At 42.0% G+C, this 23,394-nt stretch overlaps 1 protein-coding gene across 3 annotated transcripts; it reads right to left on the reverse strand.

The window, feature by feature from the left end:
• Positions 1 to 279: 279 nt before the first annotated feature.
• TRPV3 (transient receptor potential cation channel subfamily V member 3) lies at positions 280 to 23,016 on the reverse strand. 3 transcript variants are annotated; one of them, XM_064394277.1, is made up of 20 exons: positions 22,818 to 23,016; positions 21,961 to 22,050; positions 18,811 to 18,897; positions 14,865 to 14,987; positions 12,332 to 12,436; positions 10,724 to 10,810; positions 9,883 to 10,040; positions 8,853 to 9,029; positions 8,539 to 8,679; positions 8,074 to 8,354; positions 7,278 to 7,454; positions 6,596 to 6,754; positions 6,077 to 6,178; positions 5,448 to 5,521; positions 4,665 to 4,830; positions 4,186 to 4,252; positions 3,592 to 3,863; positions 3,093 to 3,205; positions 2,423 to 2,493; positions 280 to 1,968 (listed from the first exon to the last, which is right to left on the reverse strand). In XM_064394277.1, exons 4-20 carry the CDS (start codon positions 14,981 to 14,983, stop codon positions 1,874 to 1,876), a joined length of 2,364 nt encoding a protein of 787 aa, XP_064250347.1. In that variant the 5' UTR covers positions 14,984 to 14,987; positions 18,811 to 18,897; positions 21,961 to 22,050; positions 22,818 to 23,016; the 3' UTR covers positions 280 to 1,873. The 3 variants fall into 3 exon arrangements, with proteins under 3 accessions (XP_064250347.1, XP_064250344.1, XP_064250346.1); XM_064394274.1 differs by having other exon boundaries at positions 18,811 to 19,040; XM_064394276.1 differs by lacking the exons at positions 21,961 to 22,050; positions 22,818 to 23,016 and having other exon boundaries at positions 18,811 to 21,619.
• Between the last annotated feature and the right edge of the window lie 378 nt (positions 23,017 to 23,394).

The following is a 23,394-nucleotide window of genomic DNA, read 5'->3' on the forward strand; positions in this document are numbered from 1 at the left end:
GTGAGGTGGCCAAGCTCTGTGGCCACACAAGGAGGGATTTCCTCAGTGAGAGCTTTTAGGAGCAGCCCCCAGCTGGTTCCTGAGTTCCAGGTTTAGTGCCTGTGCAGGGGCACAGCATGTTCTTGTAGGGTTTTTTGTGTTTCTTGTAGGGATTTTTGTGTTTCTTGTAGGGTTTTTGTGCTTTTTTCACAGCCCAGAGCAGCCTCAGCACGGCGCAGAGGCCTTGTCGTGTTTCCAGTGGCCTCACGGCCCAGCCTGGTTCCTGAGTGTGTGTGAAGAGGTATTTTTTTTTCCTTTTGTACAAAAACTGGCACAGAAAGGATCCAAGCAGAGCTGAGCAGCCCTGAGGCAATGTCCTTCCTCGGCAGCTTTGGTGCAAAATCAACAATCAAAGATTCCGAGACCGCGGGAACTTTTCTTCTCATCCTCACGTCTCCTACTGAGAAAGCCAAACAGTGCTGGGGTGTGACGTGGGCTGTGGGGACACAAATGTCCTTCCCCTGCAATTCCTGTGCCCAGAACACAGCCCAAGGTTCCTGTGGATCCCATCCATCCATGCAGGCCGTGGTTGGAATCTCAGGGGACGGTTGGGCAGCAGGACCCACGCTCACCATCCCTGCAAATATTTTGCATTATCCTTCCCACTGCTGGCTTCCCTCACGCTCTCTTCATTCTTAAGAAAGTCTTTTGGATCATTTTGCCCACAGCTGCAAAATCCAATGCAATTCTTATTATCATTCAAACACAGAACTGAGTTCCCCTGAGTCTCACCTAAAATAGCACCTTTAAAACAGGCACCACATGAATAATTCTGATGAAAAGCCATGACACTGGAGATACATGTTAATTGAAATTTAAAAGTACACAGAACAAATGTTTCTCCTTATATGTACACACATAAAATAGAAAACTAAAAATATAATTCATAGTACTTGGTCATCACAGGTAATTAAATAAGAACCACAGAAATGCATTACAGAGTCCTCTGAATAAAAAATAAAGTCTGGAATTGCATTGCATTGAACTAATTTTGTTCACCTGGGGAAGAAATATTGACTTCTGATTTTTCTGAAGTGGTTAAATGCAAAAATTAAATCAGAAGAACTTCCAGTGTGGTAACTCTTTATGCAGGAAGATACAACAGCATGGAAAAAGCCAAGGAGGAAAATTAATGTTGGGACTGGAGCAAAAATCCCCCATCAGGAATTCTATTTCTGCCCTGTTAGTTGATGAGGAGGCACAGACACACAGTAATAAATAAACAACAATAAACTCCAATTACAGCCTGGGACTGCACAGAGGAAAACAGACCAGGCAGAGCCAGTGGGATCTGATTTTCCAGCTGATGGGACCAAGCCCCCAGTAACACTGACAGTAATGCAAGAGCTGCAAATGTACCCAGAACCCTGTGACTTCAAAACAACACACTTCATTTAGTCATCTTCAGAACTGAAATGCTTTGCTTTTCTCCACAACAAGAACTTTTTTGTTTCAGTCTACAAAATGAGTTTCTCATGAGTTAGGGATTCCAAAAGCCAGCACATTGGGATCACGATGACCTTAATTTTCCTCAAAAGGAAGAAATATCTCACATTTGACCTTTTTTTATCCAGTTAAACGTCTCAAGCCAAGTTTGAGGAGCATCAGGCAAACTTGGACAGCAACAGTTTGAGAGGCTCAGAACTGACCCAGTGAAATAATCCCATTTATTTCAGCTCAGCTGCTCTGAATAAATGGGTGCAAGCCATCAGACTGTGTCACTGAAAGTTTGTGTTCCAGCTGGCTACAGCTGTCCAAAACAGCCACAAAGCTTTCAGCCTCCACTGCTGATGCTTTTAACCTTCAGAGGAGCCACACGTCAAGCACAGCACAACTAAACAGAAGTTTCAGGCAAATCATCCATTTCTTCAAACGTATTCAGGGTGTTTTTGCTATTAGTTCTTGAATTATCTTGAATTTTGCTTGGATCTGCAAAAAAATGCATTGTAAACAAAACAGGATATGGTAGAAACTATTGGTAAGATCAGAATTTTGCACCTTTTTTTTTTTTTTGTTAAAAACATGTATTATTTAAACAGCAAGCTCTCAAGTTTGCTACCATATCTTCTACAGAATTTTTTTCACCCCAGAGGGAGCTCATTTCTCCAGGACACTCCTGTCCTGGCAGCAGATGGATGTCTTGGATATCCTGGCCAACATTTATGTCATCCAATATATATGTTACACAACTTGTTTGTCACCAACCCTCTCTCCAAGTCTTCAAAAATAATTTAACACCACTGCCATATTAACCATTAGTTTCTCTAGCAATATTATGTGGTTTAATATAAGAATTTACATTTCAAAGGTACAAAACTGTATCAAAAAACATTTCTAAGAAGAAAAGATTCTGCAAATCGGGTGCCATAAAATTCCACAGTACCTGTTGGCCCTGGATCTTCATTAATAAATGAAACATGGGTTTTCCACTCGGTCCATTTCACTTCATTAATCCTGTTTACATTGTACATAAATTGTGTTATCACCATGAATTATCCCCCAGCTACATCCCTGACCTTCCCCCTTTATTCCTTCCTGGGATTGTCACACTTGGCCACCTGCTTTGCTGGCACTAAAACCTGAATATCTTTTGCACTGTGTGAAGGTGAGAATAATACCAAGACTGCTTCATAATTTCACACATTGTTAGTACAGCCTTGAAATATTTAAGTATTTTTCATTAAACAGCACAGTTCTTTAATATGGTAATCATCAATTACCAATCAACTTAACTGTGATTGCTTTTAAGCTGACATTCAAAGGAGATTATGATAAAGTGACATTTACTGCAAACAGATTTGATGCTTCTACAGTCAAAACATATGAAGATGAAAATCTTTTCTTACCAAAAGATTGCCTACATAAAAATTTATACATTTTCCCTATTTAAACAACTGGTTACAACTGAAAAAAAATCCAAATTATATTTTTGTACACCTAGTATAATTTGCAGAGATAATAGAAATATTTTAAAGAGGGTTTTCAGGAGGAATAACCTTGAAGCAGCACAAAGAGAGCAGAAATGATAGCACATGATTCCAGCCTTGCTTTACCTTAAACACACCCTGGTGTCATTTTCAGCCACTTTACAACGTTCTCCCAGCTGGAATTTTTTCCTCAGGCATTTTGGTAAGAATTTTTCAAATTCCAAAATAGTCCTGGCTCTCTATTGGCAGTAAACAGTAAAATGAGTATGGTTAGCCATGGTCTGATTTCACAGCATAAGTTTGCAACAGGCCAAGCCTCCACCCACAGCCAACACCAAAACCAGCAAATCACTGACAATTTGTGCAAATAGGAATTCAGATTCCTGGAAAAATAGTGAATATATCATCCTGTGATATATCCTGGGGAAAGAAAGTCATGACAGTGCATGAGTTGAAAATCCAAACCTTTAAGATTGTTCATTCCAAAGTTCCTACAATTCTCCAATACTGGACTTATTTATGTCTATTATTCATGCAAAACCAGATGAGGATTTTCTTTAACACTTAACCTGCTGTGTCAGCATGAGGATTTTAGCCCAAGCACCTCCCAGATTCCCAAACCAACCTGAAGTTTCCAGATGTGCTCACTCTCCTTAGAAATATCCTCCACGGTTTCTCCCATTAATGCAATCAGCATGTTCAAGAGAAGAACAAAAGTCAGCACAACGAAAGTAATGAGGAGCAGGAGGAACAGGACAGGGTACTTGGAGTTCTGCTGGATCTCCAGGTCACCCAGCCCCAGGGTGAGCTTGAACAGATCCATCAGGACAGGCCCCAGGCTGCTGTTGGAGTGGCATTCCCCACCCTCCTGGCACGTCTCAATCAGGGCAGCCAGAGCTGAGAAGGAAGCACAAGGAAGTTTCAGTCACAATCATTATTTAGGAATACAGGCACTTCATCCCAAAGAATTCAAACTGCTGAAGAGAGCCAGGGCTGCCCAGGCACACAGAGCAGCCAGGGGACAGCTCCAGGAGGCAGAAGGAGCCCACATCAAATGAGATTCCAGGGATTTGAGACCAAGGCAAATCCATTCACACCTAAACTTAACATCCAGAAGAAACCCCAACATGAGCTCTCATGAAAACAGGGTTCTTATTCATAATAATGCTAAAATTTTTACTCACACAGAGCATCAGTGCTTTTCTCCAGTGATATTTACCTACACCAAATCCCAGCAAAAACACGATGTACACAACTAAAAACTTGATCACATCTTGCAGGATGACCTGAAAATGGAATGAAACAATTGACAGAAATTAAAATTCAGAACGAGCTTTGTGCTTTTGAATTCTGCAGGGATACAGGTGAGGCACACACTAAAGCATCAGACTGCTTTCCTTGAGCAAACAAACCCAAAGGTCTGATTTTTCATCTCAAGCCTGATGTGCTCTCTGAGAGTGACTAATTCTGTACAATACAGACATTACAGATTATGATGCAATTAAATTGCAGAACTACATTAGCTGGAAAAAACACAAGCTACATATTTAATGTAATAAAAATGTCAATATTAAGATACAAACTAGTTCCTGCTGTTGAAGAAGAACAAATATTGTGTTCTGCTGTAATAATGCATAAAACTGGAAATAAGGAATTAAAAAAAATGAACTATAAAATACATATAAAAGAAAAACTTGCCTTTTGTATCATCACACTGTAAATGCCCATGGACTGGAAACCTCTGGTGAAATAGAGCATATTGGCCCAGCCAAGGGCCATTGCCAAAACAAGACACACCAGGTGTTCTTTGTAGGAAAACAAGTACAAAAAGACAGAGAAGATCACAAGCAAAGCTTGTATAAAACTGTTAAAAAACAAACATATATGTAAAAGAGAAATTACTAGCACAAAACCAACAACAGAATGGAAAAATATGAAAACAAGATTTCTTTGCTCTTTAGGCTTTATTTCTAATTTCATGCTGCTTTTTTATTCTCCCCATGAAATTGGCATTATAGTTTAATGATAAAATAGGTCAGTGCAAGCAGTGTGATTATATTAACATATAAGGGTTATATTTATTAAACTTAACTTAGGTAAACTATTCTCCCCAAAACAGCTGCTCAATGCAGATATTGCTGAGAGAATTGTAAGAATCCTTACAATATCTCAGAAGCCATTTAATTGCAGCTTTAGCTTAATGAATTTATAGAATCATTACAGATTTTCCACAAACAGGGAAGACACTGGCAGGAGGGAAAAATCCACTCCATGCACATCAACCCTGGCATTGTCACTGACAGTGGAACCAAGTTTGTGTTACAGAACAGCTGCAGGCAAACTTCCATCCATCCCTCTAAAACTCATAATTTGGAGGGGGAAAAGTGAATATCTGCTACAGGAGCACATTCGCTGTGACCATGAGATAGAGAATTTTATATGTAGTAGAAAAAAAAATATATATATACATGTCAGACTTACAATGCAAAGTGGAACCAGGCATCAGAGAGAATGGACTGCAGGTCTGAGGGCCTGAGCAGGAAGATGGCCACACTCTGTGCAGGCAGAAACAGAAAATGCAGGCATGGTGAAGAGAAAAGAGACCTCAAAATGTGTTTTTCAAAATAATTTAACTGGTGTTCTGAACTATTCCATCTACTGATAAGATGTGGCGACTTCTAGAATTAATTTTTATAGGGCTGTAAATTCAAAGGTTAAAATTCTGTCGTCTCTGGCACAATTTAAGTTACTGGTTTTAATTACTTACATGGCAGTATTATACCATGGGATTTGTTTTTCATTACAACTTGCAATTATTTTGTCCTTAAAGCCAATGATGTGACAATACTTATATAATACAAATATCAGCTCTCTGATATTTGTATTATATAAGAATTTGAAAAGCAAGCAGCCTTATATTTGTTTCCCCTTTGTAATCACATATATAACCAGGGTCATTCTGAATAAGTGATTGTGCCAAAGATTTGAAAATTATATGTATCAAAGACACTCCATGTGTATTCCCAATATCAGCAGCAGCATATTCATAAATTTAGAGAAGTTCTTTACAAATTAACTGTATGTTTGTTACCAAAAAAAAACAATCTTACCTCTTTTATGGCTAAAAATATTGCTCCTAACATGACCATCACCTGTCCTGACAACTGCAGCCACCCCACACCTCGGGTCAGAGCCAGGGGATAAGGAGGAGCCTGAAGAACAAATCCAGAAGGAAAATCTCAGTTCTATCCCTGAAGGGTGAAAGGCAAAGCAACAGAAACCCTCCCACCTCTGGGTTCACAATTTCTCCCCTTCCAGGGAGAATTTTCTGGATGTATTTATACAATCACCCCCAAGAGTTATGTTTGAAATACCAGAAGTTTCTTTCTTAAAGGACAACCAAAATACACTCTTTCCTTCAGAAATTTCAGTCTTTGTATCATTTATTTGCATTTTAGGTCACTTCCACAAAATGCAAATCTGATGCTCCCACACTGGTGTGGGGACGTGGTCTCTCTGTACCCAGATATTCCAATATCTGGCCTTGTTTTAGCATTTTAAACCCAATTCAGGAAATACCATTGCCTTTTAAGTCAGTACATTTGCTGAGGTTCAGCTGCTGTACTCACTTCATTTTCATTGGGCCTGTGGTAGGAAACCAATGTTAATGTTACATTGTACAGGAAATAAAAACAGCAGGACATGAAGAACATGTGCCGTGCAAACTTCTTCCACTTCATCCTCAGCAGGGAGTTCAGAGGCTCCAAAGTCAGCATCTCGTGACGATTCTGAGGAGGGAAAAAAATAAATAAATAAAATAAATATTTCAACTCGCTGCCTGTAAGGAAACTGAATTTTAGGTGTGAATTTTGTGTATTTCACTCCATGCTATCCTTGCTGCTCTAGAAACACCTCTGTGCTCAGGGATGTGCCAGACCTCCCTGGGATGGAAAAGACACTTCCAAAATAACTCACCTGTGTTGCAGGAGCTGAATGCATATTTGCTTATAGCTGACATTGTGCAGCAACATAAAATTTATCTTGCTCCTGATACAAAAACTGAGAAATAAATATTACTGTCCACAAGTAATTCAGTTGTTTGCAAGGCTGACAATTCTAATATGGGGATACTGCTAGAAAAAAAATTATATTTTAATATAAATTCAAATAGTTTATTATTAGATTAATCATTATATTATAGTATTATAGTAGTATTCTTCTATATTTCATAATGTAATATTTTATTATAATAGTACTTTATTATATTTTTATAATATAATAAAATATTTTATATAAGAATAGGCAACTTACCCCAATATTTGTATTATAGACAATGATTTCCAGCACTGAGTTGTCAGCAGTGGTGTCCAGCTCTGTCAGGTCATACAGAGAAGACTGAACAGGACCATAAGCCCAGTCTGTGAATTTTCTTGACAGGCTCCTGTTTGGCTTCTCTCTGATCTCTCTGCTCAGGATGTACTTCAGAATCTGAAACATGAACAGATGATTTGTCAGCAGCTGTGCTGCTCAGGGAAAGGACAAACACATGAATACATGAATTGCCCAAACTCCCTCCTTTTATCTGCAGCATTTTGTACAGCTCTTCAATTTCATGTATTTGTAATTTTGTTATTCAGTGAGGGGTGCTGGAGGTGAAAAACCTCTAAGAAATAAGTTCAGTGTTTTTAATGCCTTCAGATTTTCTGCCAGAGAGATTTTTCTAAAGGATGAAAGCACAGTTTTCCCTGTGTTCATTTATGCCTTCCTTGAACTTAATTCCTTTCTAAATCATCCCAGTGCCAATTCTTTACACTGCAGTGGATTTATGCAAACCAAACTCTACAGCAGTACAACAGAGCAGTTCTAGTGAGATTTCTGAACTGTTTGGGGGTAAATGCAGAATTTCTGTACAACAGAAGGCTGGTCCTAAATAGCTTGTGTAGTTTGTACAGAGAAAACTGGAAGCATTAAAACAACCCTGCAATGGAAATATTTGTTTTTTGAACAAAATTAGCTCACTAATACTGATACAAAACAGCATAGCCAGCCTGGAAAGAGATCTGTGGGAGCACAAGCTTCTCTTAGATGCTGCTGAAATCACACCCACCTCTAATTTCCCAGTTTTTGCAGCTAATTGCAGCGGTGTCAAACCCTCTTTATTCTTGGTTGTTTCCAGATTTCTGTCTTTACTTCTCAGCAGGATCATGTCATACATTCTGATCACAAAGTCATTCTGTGTTCTGGAGTCCTCTGCCACGGTCACTAATGCATGGAGGATGTTGTTTCCTCTGGAATCCTGAGAGGAAATATTGGTCCTGGCATTGTCCATCAACAGCTCAATTATGTCTGGCTGGTTGGTACATGCTGCCAAAGCCAGTGCAGTCTCACCTGCAGAATCACAAAATGCAGCAAGTAGTTGTGGTTTATTTCATCAGAATAGAAAATGTTGTGTTAACCATCTTAATATATGAAAGCACATTTATATATTGATGGTACTGGATTAAGCTCTTGGTTTATGGAAGTTTTGGGTATTCCTTGTTAACTTCTCCAGAAATATCTCAATTCCACTTACCAAAATAAAAGCCTTCATGCTTGTGTTTGGGATTAAAGAAAATACCCTGGGCATGAGCATTGACATCAGCTCCTTTCTCTATGAGGCTCTGGGTGATTTCATACTGTCTCCTCTCAATGGCAATATTTAGAGCTGTCTGGCCTGAAAAAGCAGACACAGGAATTTAGGGCTGAGTCTCTGAAACATTAATGATGTTTCACAAAAGATGGCACCAGTGATAATGAATAAACTTTGGTTCAAGGGATTTAAACCATTATTATTTTATGGAGGTTATGTTTAACCATATACCTGAAACTGCTATCAGATGGCAATACCTTTATATGCCTCTTCTGTGTATGCTGCATTGATAAATCTCTCCAAAATGCCATTTTCCTCTGCAAAGGACAGGAGCATGTTCACTATCTCATTTGTGTTCTGGTTGATGTTCAGCAGAGCTTTCATCAGACAAGTTTTGCCAGTGTCTGAAGCCGTGAACTTCTTCATCAGGTAATCTACAAGAGTGAATTTTGAGATTAGATCATTGTTATTTATTAAACTTCTGCTCATTAGGGGTGAAACCTGATGGATATAGATGAACACAAACTATTTGCCAAACCATGACTCCATCCTGTTTACTTCATTCTTGAGCACCAAGGCAACCTTGGTGCTCCTGTTGGACATCCTGGTGCCATAACTCCCAAATTCCGAGGGAAATAAAGATCATTCCCAGGGAAATAAATATAATTCCGAGGGAAATAAAGACCATTCCCAGGGAAAAAAGGACCATTCCCAGGGGAAATAAAGACCATTCCCAGAGAAATAAACACCATTCCCAGGTTTAGGCTGCACCTGAGCTGCCAGAAGAGCTGTCAGCCCTCCCCTGATGCCTTGTGAAGGCTGACCTAGAACAGAGACTAGATGGAGGTAAAGAATAAAGCAGGGATTTATTCAAAGGATCTCCTCCATGGATCCACCTTGGGCAGCACAAGAGCCCAGCCAGGGCTGCACCCAAGATGAACCCAAATGGTCCCAAAATGCACGAGCGCTCACAGGGTTTCTCACTTTGATCAGTTCTGCTCCATTTACATATTGGAGCTAATGATCCAATTACAGCTTTAGATTACGAAGTCCCATCCCTCTTGTTTTTGTCTCTTCAGCCCACATGGGTTCTGCTCTTGGGCCTGAGATTTGGATCATTTGTCCTTGGTCCCCAGCTGAAGAAGGAATTGTTTCATCTCCCTGCTCTGTGCAGAGACCTCACCGTCCCCTAACACAAAGCTCAGAACTGCACACTAAATCAGCAGAGAATCTAAAAACCACAAAATCCAGCAGGTGAGGCAGAGGCTGGGTGCCTGCAGGGCTCACCTGGCACGGGCAGGGAGGTGCAGGCCCGCGCGCGCTCCCCGAGCTCGGCCAGCAGCCGCTGCAGCTCCTCGGCGTTGCCCTCGGACACTGCCCGGAACAGGTTCCTCTTCAGCTTCTTCCTGGCACTCCTCAGCTCAGGGCCCGGGCACGTGGTAGCACTGAATTGTAAGAAATCATCGTGAAGTTGCTGGTGTAATTTATCCTGGTTTGTTTTATTTTTAAGAAGGGTAAAAGCAAATACAATTGTTGGCCCCAGACTGGATGAACTTGCCTCGCTGCCATGGATTTCATTTAATTTCTCACATTGATCATTTGCAGCTAAGTGGGCTGTTGAGAGGCTGCTTTATTATAAACAGCACATTTTTCAAGTATTTTTTGTTTTATTCAGTTTATCCATTCCTCTAGAATAAAGGCTAAGGAACACTTCTTTGCTCTGCCACAACTGACTGCAGTGCTGAGGTTACCTGGGGCTGCTCTCACAGCAGAAGAGAGATCCTAACCTCACATCTTACATCACTTTCTGATCATCCTTTCTTCTGGAAAAAGAATGATTTCATATTTCCCCCAAGCAGAAATACTCCATGCCTGGTTGTGGTGTGTGGGTCCTGCGTTGCCATCTAAAACCACCCATTTTATATAAAGAATCCTCACACTAAATATGAAAATTGAGAGATTAGAGTTGTATATTTCAATATTTAATTATTAAAGGATCAGAAAGGCATGCACACACGACTTTTTTTTTTTTTTTTTAAAAACATGCCAGGAAAAATAGGTAATATCTATCCTTCCACAAACTGAATCAATTGAAAAAGTGCTGAGAAATATTTGTGTCTCCACTCACCCACAGCTGTCCACGTTAGGGCTGTATTCAGTGGCATCATCCTGAAGGGACTGGGGGGAATCCATGTCTTCCCCATTTGCAGATGCACTGCAGAGAAAGAAAAGCAAAATGTGCCAAGATATTAGCAGGTATTTTGGTAAATTGCATGAAGGACCAGTCAATGGTAGGTTAGAGTATCTGCACTAGAGCTTAAATTAGTCCAATTTGACATTGGCCTTTTAATTCTATCATTTCATCTCCCACATGGATTTTAAAGTGAGTGATAAAAATGAAGAGACTCACAGGATTTCATTATATTTTAAAAAAGACCACATTAGGAAAGCAATCTGCTTTGTGTTTTATCATTTCACTACAGATCCTGAAACCGTGGGAACTTTTTTTTTTCTTTTTAATGATCACTGCTTTTTATACATCACCCTGAATGCTTGCATTCTTCCCTTACCATGCTTAATTTGTCATCTGGCACAAAACAAGTGCTAAATCAGTAGCAGTGAGGGGGTTGCAAGCCCACAATGAAAGATTTACCTAAAGATTTACTACACAGAACACTGGAGGCAATTCAGGAATGTTTTGTGCCTGACTTGAATGAAAGAAATTGAGGACTGGGCCCTAAATAGATGTGTAGGTGATATATTTAAAGGATTTTCAATGGCATTGATATTTTGTAATTGCTGAACATAATTTCCACACAGTCCTAAAAGCAGATCTGACTTAGAAAAATTAAGATAAATTAGTTTCTTGTATTATTGTTTTCTCTAAGGTTCAGTTAGGATGAACTACCTCAGGTTAATAATTTAGGGGACATGAGCTATTAATTACTGGCAAAACAGATTCATGGACAGCACTGCTCTGCAGGTATTCTCTTTGAAATCTGGAAGCTCTGAGTCCATTCCTAATCTATCTGTGTCTCCTTTGCAAAAAGCTGAGTAATATGGTGACAAAGCACATGTGCAGGTCACTTCCTGAATGACAGGGGAAATTTGGACACCTCTCCTCTGAAACCAAAATCAGCCTGTCAGCCAATTCCTAAAAGCTGACCAGACATCCTCAGCCACAAAAACCTTTGGCCATTCTGGGCCTGTGCCTGATTTGTGACATATTTCCCTTACTCATAATTATTGGTTGTTAGCACTCTGCACATTTTTTTAAAATTAAATGTATTCTCAGTCATAATTTTTGTCTATTCATTCAGCATAAATGGCTGCTTTAAATATTTCAGATTCAGCATTTCCACGTTTGATTGTTAATGAGCAATAGAGGGAAGACGTCAGCAGGCAGCTGGGAACAGCTAAATTAGGCTGTGGTCTTCACACAGCAGAAAACACCCATATGAGAGCATGGAGTTTGTTCTAATAAGAGGCTAAGATTAAAAAAAAATACTAATTTTAAATTTATTCAGATCTGAAGCCTGATTTATTCCATAGAAACGACAGCAGTAGATAAAATCAGAGATAAGTCTCCAGTGAAGTTCTGTCTTTGAAGTGACCAAAAGCTGTAAAAAGTCATGTGAAATCCTGGCACTGAGGCCCAAGGAGAATTCAGGGGAAGGGGCTGGCAGAAAATGGATATATTTGCAGCAGGAGCATTGCTTGTGCATCTGGAACTTACCACGGGCGAATGTTGGAATCCATGGGCTTGGAAAACACGGGGGGAGAGGTGTTATTGGGACTGGCATTGCTTTCAAAACCATCAATCTCCAGGAAAAAGTGGGAACTGTTGAAGACAGTGCATTTTAAAAAGTATCAGTGATAAAAGGCAAGCCCAACCATAAACCAAGAAAAGAACTACCAAGGGCAAGCTTGATAATTTATCTCTCCTGGCATTAAAGCTGAGCTGGAGCTCAGGCTTATCTGCTTTCCCTGAGGGGATCCCAGCCTGTGCCCAGCTCTTCCAGGCTGGCAGATGGGCAAAATTCCCAAGGTATTTTTGGAACACATGGCATCAGATCCTGACATGTGTGAGCAGCAATCTCTAAACCAGCCTTGCACCCAGTTCCTGTCACTGCCCAGCCACACAAAAATGATTTTTTTTTAAATCCCAGTGTCTGCTCTTCCAGCCAGGAGCCATCAGGATGGATCATTTCAAACAGTGATAGTGATTAAATCAGAAAGTTTGAAAGGTCACATGTTCAGTGACATCAGGAATTTCCACCAGCCAGGGCTGGATGTGTCTCTTTGCCTGCATGACATTTAATTGTTTTCCCTAAAAATAATTATATAAATATTGATAGTGAAAAGAAATAAAATTTGGAACAACACAGGCAAAGTGATATGAAAAGAAAGATTTCACCTCTTAAAAGCCTGCAGAGTTGAGAGGCAAAAATCAATGGCTTGGTTTTACTGGATCTCAGTAAAACATTGCTACAGCTCCCACAGGCAGAGGAGTTTCAGGGGTGGATGCAATTCCCACAGGGGCTGCTGTTCAGAAACTGCTTTACATCTCTAAAATGTTCCACTAGTCACCTGGAAAACCTTTCCAATTCACCTGGTATTTATGGGTTTGTCCATAGGGCATTTCTTATCTAACTGCACTTGCAAGAAGATTTTTTGGGGAACATGAAGTAGTTGCATTGATGGTAAAATGAAAAAAAAAAAAAAGAAAAAAAAAGAAAAAAAGAGAAGCATTATTTAAAATGGTATTATTAGGACACTGAAAAACCTGCTGATATTTGTTCACCTCCTTTTCCAGTGGCTCCATGATCCAGGTGTTAATTCTGCACCCAACAGCTGTGCAGCCCCTGGGAAGGGAGCCCAGCTTTGGGGGCTGACAGAGCTCACCTCTCCTGCCTTGGGGTTACCTGGGCATGTCAGGGGAGGGCAATGACACCCCAAAGCCACCGTGCAAAGCAGGGTGCCCTCAAATAGCCAGGTGCTGACGTGGCTGGGTGCTCTGCCCACAGCCACCAGCAGCTCTGGCAGCCTCCCCACCCTCCCTCCCCTCGCATTTCCTGTGCTTCATTACACCCCAAACACCCCAATTCCAGGGGCTTCCAGCAGGGAATGCCACTGCCTGTAAGAAAGTGAATATTGAGAGTGAGAAATGCCACGCTGGGAGTGCAGCAGCTCTGCTGGGGCAGGGGAGGGAGAGTTTTGAAGGAACAGCATGGAGCAGCGTTGGAACATATAATTAATAGAATGTGTTAAAGCCCTGCATTAAAATCCACGTGATGTGGGTGCTGCGTGTTGCAGGAATGCTGCCAGCCACACCCTGAGCTCTGGCTGGAGAGGTGGGAAAAACCCCAGGGTTCCTGTTCCTGAGGCCACAAGGAGTGTGAGATTGGGGTTCAGTAATTGAGGGCTTGGCTTGGCAATGTTCCTGTAGCTCCACAATCTGCCAGGGAATTGCCCCTTTTGAAGTGCTGGGTGTATCATGAGCTGTTCAGACACTTTGTCTCTCCCCATATGCCACCAAAGAGCTTCTCTTCTTGAATTTAATGACAACAAGAGAAATTGGACCACCCAGGCAGTGGATCTCAAATAACTAATGGCACCATTCCTGTGAAAAGTGATTCCTCTGATTATTGAGAATTATAAATGTCAGAACAGCCACAAATGGCCAGGCCTTCAGAGCTTCAGAAATTGCCATAATAACCAGTAATTATTCAGAATGAGAAGTTTATGAACGAAAATTTATCCTTACTCTACAGTAACTTAGTTGACTTCATAGTATCAGGCAGGAATTACAGCTCATATTTCCCCATTCATATTAAATAAAAACCCTCAATTCCTTTATTAATTCTCTAATATTAATTATGAATGAAAGTGAATATTTTATAAAACAAAAAAAAGTCTCATTAATCAGACTACTGAAAAAGAGAGTGAATTTAGGTTTCTGTTTGTGACAGGATTTTTCAAACCTCCTGCTCTCCCTGCCCTCAGCCTCTCCATAGCCTCAAATATGGAAATGTGACAGATTAAGTTTGAAATGCTTCCTTTTTTCAGGCCAGCCTCTTACATAAAACCTGGTGTGTCCTTCCATGTGATCTCTTAAAAAGATCACTTTGTACCCAACATTAACCATCCTTAGATCAGATTCTTGTGAGGTTACACAGAACAAAGGTGTTGGAGGTGTTTCAGTGCAAAGATCTCCTAAAGGAGATAAAGCAGTTAGTTTTAGTGGTTTGGGCTGAGCTCAGTCCTACCTTTTCTTGGTGGGAGTGCCTTCAGTCACCTTTTTCTCTTGCTGGTTTGCAGGGGGATTTCCAGGCGGGTTTGTTTTCTTGCCCATTAGTGGAACAATTTCGTTGTTATCTTTAATCATGTTTCTGCAGTAGAGAGACATCACTTACTTGGGTCCTGTTCCTTTGAAGGAAGTGTGGTGACCAAATTACCTGTTTACAGTCTCTTCAAGTGTAAACACAAATATTGATTTTTTTTCCCCCAAGTTTCTCTTTTTCAGCTGTTAAGGTCACACCTCCACCATTTCATGTATCAAATCTGGAGGGTTCCACACATGACTCATTAAATTTCAGTCTATGACAAGTGACATTAAAAGTGGTACCAGGAGAACCATAAATTCAAGCCTGTGCCCAAATTAAACTGAAGGGAGCCTGTCAGTCCCAGTGACAGTGTGTGTGATTTAGAGAAAAAGAAAGATGACTTTTTAAAGTAGCCTCAAAGTTGGGCATCTTTTCAGCTAATCTGAGCAGTCTGCTCTTGACCAAGATAATTTCAGAAAATGGTAAATCCCAGGAAGATCTGTGCAACAGCAAACAGATAAAGGAATGTTCCAGATGTGAAAAGAACAAAGAAAAATCCCTGAAAGTTTTTGCTGCATTGGAACAGCAAAAGCAGCAGACTGAAAATGATGCCCAAGGTGAGCTCAGCTAAATTATCACATGGATAACATCCAGGATTTGTGTCCTGGTGATTTCCCAATATTTCCCCAGGAAAAAGAAACAACCCCATGGTTCTGCTGGAGGGAATGACCACCAGCACATGACACAAAAGGATCTTGATGCAGTTACCTGCCTAGGAACACCCACAGCATGAATTCTGTGAGGAATAATGAATAACTATCTCCCTGTTTCTCAATCTAATACTCAAGGGCATCATTTTAAATGGCTCAGGATAATTTGAAAGCAAGAAGGTGAATTCAGGATACATTAAAATTCACTGAAGGTACACCCAAGGAGATTTATGAGGTCAGGGATCCATTCCCAAGGAAATCAGGGGAGTGGCCTCCATACCCAAGGACAAATGGTAAAAATAATTTGCCTGCAAAGTCTGAACAAAATCAACCACACATTTTTCCCCTCCTACTCCACTTTCCTTGATGTGACAAATGTACACACACATATTTTCTGCTCCTGTCACAATGCTGTCAGTGTGCCTTAGCACCAGGATCCCTTCATTCTGGGAGTATCAAGACACAGAAAGCAGATTGTTCAGAGTGTTTGAAAAGACATGACACCTGGTGTGAGAGAGGAGCCAAGAATATCAAATACGCTGGTATTGGAGTGAAAGTCTATTAATGCATAAACAACAAATGTTTAATTATGGCAATTTTCAATCCCAAGTACAGAGAGCTGAGAATTTACAGGGTCCAAACACTCCTAAGTGCAGCTGTAATCTCTTGGCACTCTGTGGAAGAGGAACTTGAAATATTGGAAAGGACTCCTTACCTTGCAAAGGCTGGCTGAATAAACAGGCATGAAAATAATTTTTTATTGTGTTTTCTACCATTGGCAGGTGTGTTCATACTAGGAGACATTCCTAGTTTGGATGAATTCCCTAAGGATTCATATCACAGCTTTCATAGAAATAATTTATAAAGGGGAAAATATTTTTGCATACAAAGTACACCACAGCTTCTAGTAAATGCAGAGAAGAGCTGAATTTGGAGAGGACACAGTGGAGGTGGGAAGAGGGGCTTTGTCTGTGCCACTGGAAATGTCACTCACGTAGTCCCCAGGACATGTTGTGTCACTGAACACACTGATAAACATTTAGTCTAAACACAGCTAAAACAAGTGACTGTTGTCCTGCTTCGTTCATAAATAATTCTGCTATTTACTCCTCACCAAGTACTTAAAGAATACAAAGCAGAGTGTGGGCAAATACATCTCCCATCCCAGGGAAGAGGCAAATGGGATGTTTGACATAAATCAAATCAAAGGGGACCATGGTGGGGATGGACATTAAATAGCTTCACAAAATGAGTGACTTTAAAGGAGGAGAATAGTTGGGAACACATTAAAAAAGTCCAAAAGCCAACAAAAGGAGTTGCCAAGTTGAGAAGGGCTCAGTTGGGGGGGGGTGTGAAGTCAGAGGGGTGAGAGAGTAGAATGAAGAGCTGGAGGAATAAAGATCAAGTTCAATTCCTAAATTCCTCTTGTTTGTGAGTGATGCTGGAGCTGCTCAGAGATGGCAACACCTCCCTGCAAGGGCAGCAGCTCCAGCCCCATTTTCAGAGATTTTAGCACAGAGATTTTAGCAGTGACTCGAGAACAGGCTGCACCTCTGAGGAGAGGTGGGAAATAACCCAACAGAGCCCTGGAGATGTGTTGGATGATGGACTGCTGAGCCACAGTGATGTAAGGAAGCAATTTGGGAAGGAAAAAGAGGACAGATTTCCTTAAGTACAGAGGGACTACGCTTTCAAAAGCACGGAGATGTGAGTGTATGCCAGCCAAAAAGTCTATTTAAAATGAGATTTTAATCAGCCTGCCCAAGTAAATAACTGCAGGCACCATAGCAGAAGTACCTTGCTACAGTGCTGAGGCAGCGTCTGCCTCGTTTTTAATCACAATTAATTGTGTGCTGAGATGAAAACTAAGCTGGGCTTTCAGCAGAGGCTTCCAGTGCACTGTCATTTTCTGTAATCTCTGACAGAAAGAGAAAAATAGTGCAGCAGCCTGAACAGTGTCAGATCTAAGCAGTGTAGCTTATGTAACCTGATACAGAGTGTTGTCTTTGGTTGTAACTATTTTCTACTCCCATTATCTCCTTAATTGTCACTTCCAGGCCACCAGAGAAGTGGCTTGTTTGAAGTGGCCAGCAAGACAAAACCCCTGCATTGATTTATGGTATCAAGAATGACTTTGAAAGGGATCTGAGGAGTTGGTATCTGACCTCCAGTGTGCTGGGGGTAAGAAAAGGGAATTTATCTGTGATGGTGAATGGGATTCTGCCATTGCTACACATTAGCACAGACTCACCTTCTGCTTATCTGAGAACAAGAAGAATCACACATATCTGTATCTTTAAATATCAGTAACAGTTTATAGGACATGGCTAAAGAGAGAATCCTACAAATCAGAAAAATACTCAGCTGTGATGTTGTGGCACAAAGGTCTCCCCTTCCCTGGGGGCAGAGGAGGGGAGGTGACTTCCAGGAGCTGTTTCATTCACAGGCTGCTCAGAACACACCATGGCATTTCCAGCACCTACAACTCAATTCTTATTGCCCCATAAAAAAAAAAAATAATACCCCTCTCCAAGGGGAAAGCTGATAAAAATTCATTCTGATTTTTCTGCATTATTTATGAGTCATATCAGCAGAAAGTTACACTTGTTAGGAAGAGCTTCATCTTAAAAACCTGTAAGATTTTTAAACTTTTGAGGGGCATTCAAAGACTTCAGGTGCTACCAAGAATGCTTTTCTTTGGTGAGAAATTGTCACTTTCCTATGAAGGTTATTCCTAACAGAAAATTTTTAAGAACTCTGAAAAGCAACATTATGCTTTCAGATTATTTACCTGCCTATTTCTGAATTAAATAAAAAGAAGGGTTTTTCTGAGTTGAAATAACTTATTCTATAACTTATATTTGACTTTCAGTGGTCACTACAGTAGCTGAAACTTTTGGTGGAAGCTGATGAATGTATTAAAGTTATGATATTATATTTTGGATCCCCTTGGCACAGGAATTAGGAAGTGCAACAGTGTTCCAGGCTGACAAACACAAATTAAATCAGGCCTGTCCTTCTTCACTCCTGAATGCCCAATGAAACAGCACAGCTCAGGAGAGACTTTTACAGAGTAGAAGAACAGAAAGAAGCACAACAGAAACACATCCTCAGTGTGGAGGATGGGCTCCACCTCTGTCTCTGGAAGATTTCACCCCCAAACCCCTCGGATCACTCACCCTGCTCACAGCACCTCCATGTCGGCGTGGACGGATCCGGGCGCTGAAAACCAAAGCAAGGCCCCGCTGACAGCATCCAAAACTCATCTGCCAAAGGAGCAAAACCACAGCCAGGCTCCAGACTACCCCAAAAACACGAAAGCAGCCTGCTCCAGGCATCCAGTGTGCTCAGCTGGGGAGCAGAGCCGGGGCAGCGCCGAGGAACCGCGGCCGTGCCGAGTTTGCTCCATCTGAAATTAGGAACAGGGAGAAACTGGCCAGGCAACAACTCCTGACTCCAGAGCTGCTAAAGTGGGATGACACACAGGCAGTAATTACACACCGGAGTGTTACTAAAGCTGGGTTGCTCACAGGTGACTTCATGGCAGCAGTGGAGTATCTCAGGTGATTGCTGCTCTGCTGCTTGCAAAGGAAAATGGTTGTGCAGCTGCATTTGGGTTGTAAATGACACCTTCGTGTCATGCTCGGTTTATTACATAGCATGAATCTACTCAAGGCAGAAAGCAAAAACAAGGAAATGATCCTAAGTGCTCCAGCAAGCAAAAATTTTTGCTGTTACTTCAAAATTTTACAAACTACGTTCAAAAATCTTGTAATTGCACAGTGCTGTCAGGGAAAATGTGGTGGGTGTGTTTAAATTTTTCCCTACCTGTAAAAGTTTTTAATGAATTTGTCCCCACAGGGGCTGTGGGAACACAACCAGTTGGGTTTCACATCCCTGTGACAGGCAATGGCTTTTCTCAGCTTTTCTACTTTGGAGCTGTTGAGCAATGATGAATGCAGAATTCTGTCTGGGACGTGCCAGAAGAGTGACCATGAGTTCCTCTGCTCTTTTTATAGAATCTTTGCATTGTCACCAGAAATAGGATGTGAAGAACTCCTATGTCTTTGCAGTCAGACCTGCAAGGTGTATTTACAGCTCCTTGTCTTGAGTTAATTATTAGATAGGAGTTTAAGAATAACTATGTAGGCAGCAAAACAGGAATCTTTTTTCAGCTGTAGACAAGGGCAAAAAGAAGTCAAGTTTGGGTGGAGGAGTTTTGTTAGGAGATAGGTCAAAATTTGGAAGTAAAACCAAAATAACTTTGGCTACTCTAACATAGACATTTTAATCCAAAGACTGTGGCATTAAAATACATCTACAAACTGAAGGTAAGCTCCTCCTGTTCATAAATTATCTTTAAAAACAGGTCTGCTGGGTGTTACATTTGCCTCAGACCTTGTGTGAAATGCCAGGAGCACTGCACAGCTCCTGCCCATGAATCAGCTCCCAGGAGCTGCGTGGGGAGAGGGGCTGTGCCCAGGCTGGTTGGGTTTGGCACTGGGGATCCCTCTGCTTGGAGGGGCTGAGCACACATCCAGCTCTGCCTGACAAATTCCTGCTCTGCTCCAAAGCCTGTGCCAGGAAATGTTGTTCACATCTTGCCAAATGCCTGAGCTAAGCTGTGACAGCCCAGAGGCAGCTGCTTTGATGGTCTTTTAGTGTAAGAACCTGGAATGAGGACTGGATCCTGCCATTCCCTCCTGCCTGGGACAGCACCAGCTTGGTTCTCAACACAAACTGCAAGGAACTGTTTAACTGAATTCACTCTGAGGGTGGAAATAGGCAAAGCCACATCAAATCTGGGTGAAGGTGCATTTGAGGACTCTTGCTTGACCTCTGATCAACCACAGGAACAGAAATCCTTTTGCTAAGGAAGGGAAATGAGTTTGGCAGCAAGCAGGACTTTGAACTTGGAAAGCAGCTATATCTGAAAGCCCCCAGAGCTGTGGGGTTTAGCAGAACACAGCACCCAGCAGCAAGGCCTATTTAGAATGTTGTGGCAGCTGTCCAGAGAGGAAAAACTGGGACAAGCAGCAGCAAGAGAGGCAGAGCCCTGCTGCCCAGGAAAGGTGCAGGGACTGCAGGAGCTGTGAGCAGCTCCACTCCACCCTGCCTGTGAGCAGGATGGCAGCCTTGACCCCCTGAACCCCAGGGTGGCCTTTCCTCTCAGATTTGGGGAGCAGGAGCCCTGCCTGGTTCTGGCTGATCTCCCTGAAAAGAGAATTTTGGGGTGCTGTGAGCCTGAGCTGGGCTGCTTGTGAGGACAGACTCGAGGGGCAGGAAATGAGAGGCAGAGCTACTGCCAGTCACATCTGTGCAAACATTTTCTTCCAGTTTTAATCATTAACCTGCTCAGCCTTTTTGTTCCCTGCTCCACCCTGATGTTTCTGACAAGGGCAGCATTTTTCAGGAGCTGTGGAGGGTTTTGCAAGAGGATCTGTCATGACCATTTTATAGAGTTTTACAGCAGTCACCAGCTGCTCCAGCTACTGCAGAGATGCCATTAAGGGTCAAGAACATTAATAACATGCATCTCTTATTAAAAATTACTTGAAAATTCCAGCTTTGGACAGTCTGTGCAGCACAAACAAGCAGCAGAAGCCCTATGTGGCATTATTTTGTTTTCCTAGCAAGTGTTAGACTCAGTGGAAACCAAAATGAACAAGATGAAGGAAAGCCCAGATGGGAGGGAATGAGCATTTGGAGATCTTCCATCTGACATCAGCAAGTCAGAGCAGCATTTGCTCTTCTGCTGATACAGGACACCATCCCAGGCAAACTCACATTAGAAATTTTTCAGATTTTATATTTAATTCTGTGATATCCAGTCCAAGTCACTTAGGGGAAAAGCCACTCTCTAAATGCATTTTTGACCTTGGGTAACATCAAGAATTGTAAATTACTTATTGTCATCATTCCATTCCCCAAGCTCCTTAAAAATAATCCAGAATATGAGAATTAAAACACTGAGCACACCAGTAGCAGCCCACTTCCCCTGAGCATAGTGTTTAATTGATTCACAGGAGTCTCCCATGATTTTTCACTCATGGGAGTGAAAAATCCTCACCCCTCCCCTCAGAGTTAAACTTGTCCTGGGATCACCTCTGTGTGCTGCTACACAAAGAGCTTTTCACACCTCTCCAGACAACTGAGTATCACTTGCAAATATTTATACATGATGCTCACAAATTGCAAGATAAGAGGCTGCTTTATGCAGCTGAGCAACAGGAAAATGAATTAGCCTGCAAGTGTGTGACTGTCACCTACCAGGAGACAGCCTTGTGGGAAGTCATTCCAGGAAAATACATTCCAGGGATGTCACTTACCAGTTGGTGCAGTCTGGGTGCAGGGACAATCAGCCTCTTTAGCAATGCTGGGATGCATTTTTGCACTGGAGATCTGATTCCCAAAGATCCCTGCCAGAAAAGAACAGTCCCATGCATGAGGGGATGGAGAAGGGTTGCTGGAGCCTCCATCACAAATATATTCCCTGCAACTGTGGCACTGTGTGGTTTATTCTTTCTGCTTGGGTAAAAAAAATTGTTATCCTAATTATTTTCTATTTTTCCACACTACACATCCTGGACCCAATTGCAGCTGCTGCCCTGAGAGCCCTGCTCAGCACAGGGAGGAGCTCCACTCATGGCACTCCTCAGTCTGTCCCTGCTGTTTTCTTCCTTTCTGCAGCAGGGAAAAGGAATATTTTTATTCTGCATTTGAGCAGTGCCCTGCTGCATCATAGCCAGGGCTCACATGCAGAGCAGAGCCTGATCCTATATCTCAGCTTCTGCCCATCTCCCTCCAGCCAAAAACCCCAAAGCTGCCTCTCTTCCCCCCTCATTATCCCCTCTCCCCACCTGACAGAGTGCTCAATCCACCTGCAGCTCCCAAATTCCCACATCTGAGCCAATTCCCATTGCAGGCATGGGCTCAGTAATGATTAAGTTGAAACAAGTGCAGTAAAACCCCACTTTATGTCAGTGGCATCAATATTTGACTTCAGGCCACAGTTATCCCTTCTCCTGGCAAAGTGTCAGGGCTACCTAAGCATGAGATCATGATAAGCAATGGCAAGAATGGATTTGTTCCTTTTTTTCCTTTTTTCCAGTGTGTTTTCCTGCATTTGTGCTGTTCTCAGTGTCCCCTGCCACTCTTGAGGCAAAACCTAACAGCCCAAACCTACAGAGTCCTTTGCCAGCCCTGACTGGACAGATGTGCAGGTCCAGATGTGCAGGTCCAGATGTGCAGGTCCAGATGTGCAGGGCGGTGGCTGCTTCTCTTGTCCCTGTCCTGTGAGCATCTCCTGCTGCTGCTGCTGTGGGTCACAGGCTGGGCACACAGGGGGAGGCTCACCAGGCCACAAAACCTTTGGAGGAAAAAATAAAACCAGTTTTAAGAGCAGGAGAGAGGCAATTTTCCTGCAATTGGCTCTTGGCTGAGGGAGCCAGGCCTCCTGTGTGGCACATCCCAGCTCAGAGAGGTCTCCCAAAGCACAGACCTCTCCTGGCTGCTGAGTCTCACTCTCCCAACTAGGTCAGGGCTGTTCTGCAGCTGTTTCAGGCTGAGTTTGGGACTCTTCAGTTGTGGTGCAGAGTTTCTGGTAACACTGGGGAATGAGGCAACATGAAAATGCCTCAAGGAATGCACAGTGAGGAAAGCGTGGCCCCACCTAAATGCTGCATTTTTTTTGGCTCAGGTTTGTGCTGCCACTGCTTGACTCAAGCAGTTTTTGGAGGGTGAGCACCAAAACTGGGGAGGAG

The sequence above is a fragment of the Passer domesticus genome, chromosome 19 (assembly GCF_036417665.1).
Source record: "Passer domesticus isolate bPasDom1 chromosome 19, bPasDom1.hap1, whole genome shotgun sequence".
In the NCBI taxonomy this organism is placed as follows: domain Eukaryota; kingdom Metazoa; phylum Chordata; class Aves; order Passeriformes; family Passeridae; genus Passer; species Passer domesticus.

Coding starts and splice junctions, on each gene's coding strand:
- TRPV3 (XM_064394277.1), bottom strand. CDS start 14,983: ATGATTAAAGATAACAACGAAATTGTTCCACTAATGGGCAAGAAAACA. Junction 5,522..6,076: donor TATTTTTAGCCATAAAAGAG/GTAAGATTGTTT, acceptor CTGCCTGCACAG/AGTGTGGCCATCTTCCTGCT. Junction 4,831..5,447: donor GCCTGGTTCCACTTTGCATT/GTAAGTCTGACA, acceptor GTTTTTTAACAG/TTTTATACAAGCTTTGCTTG.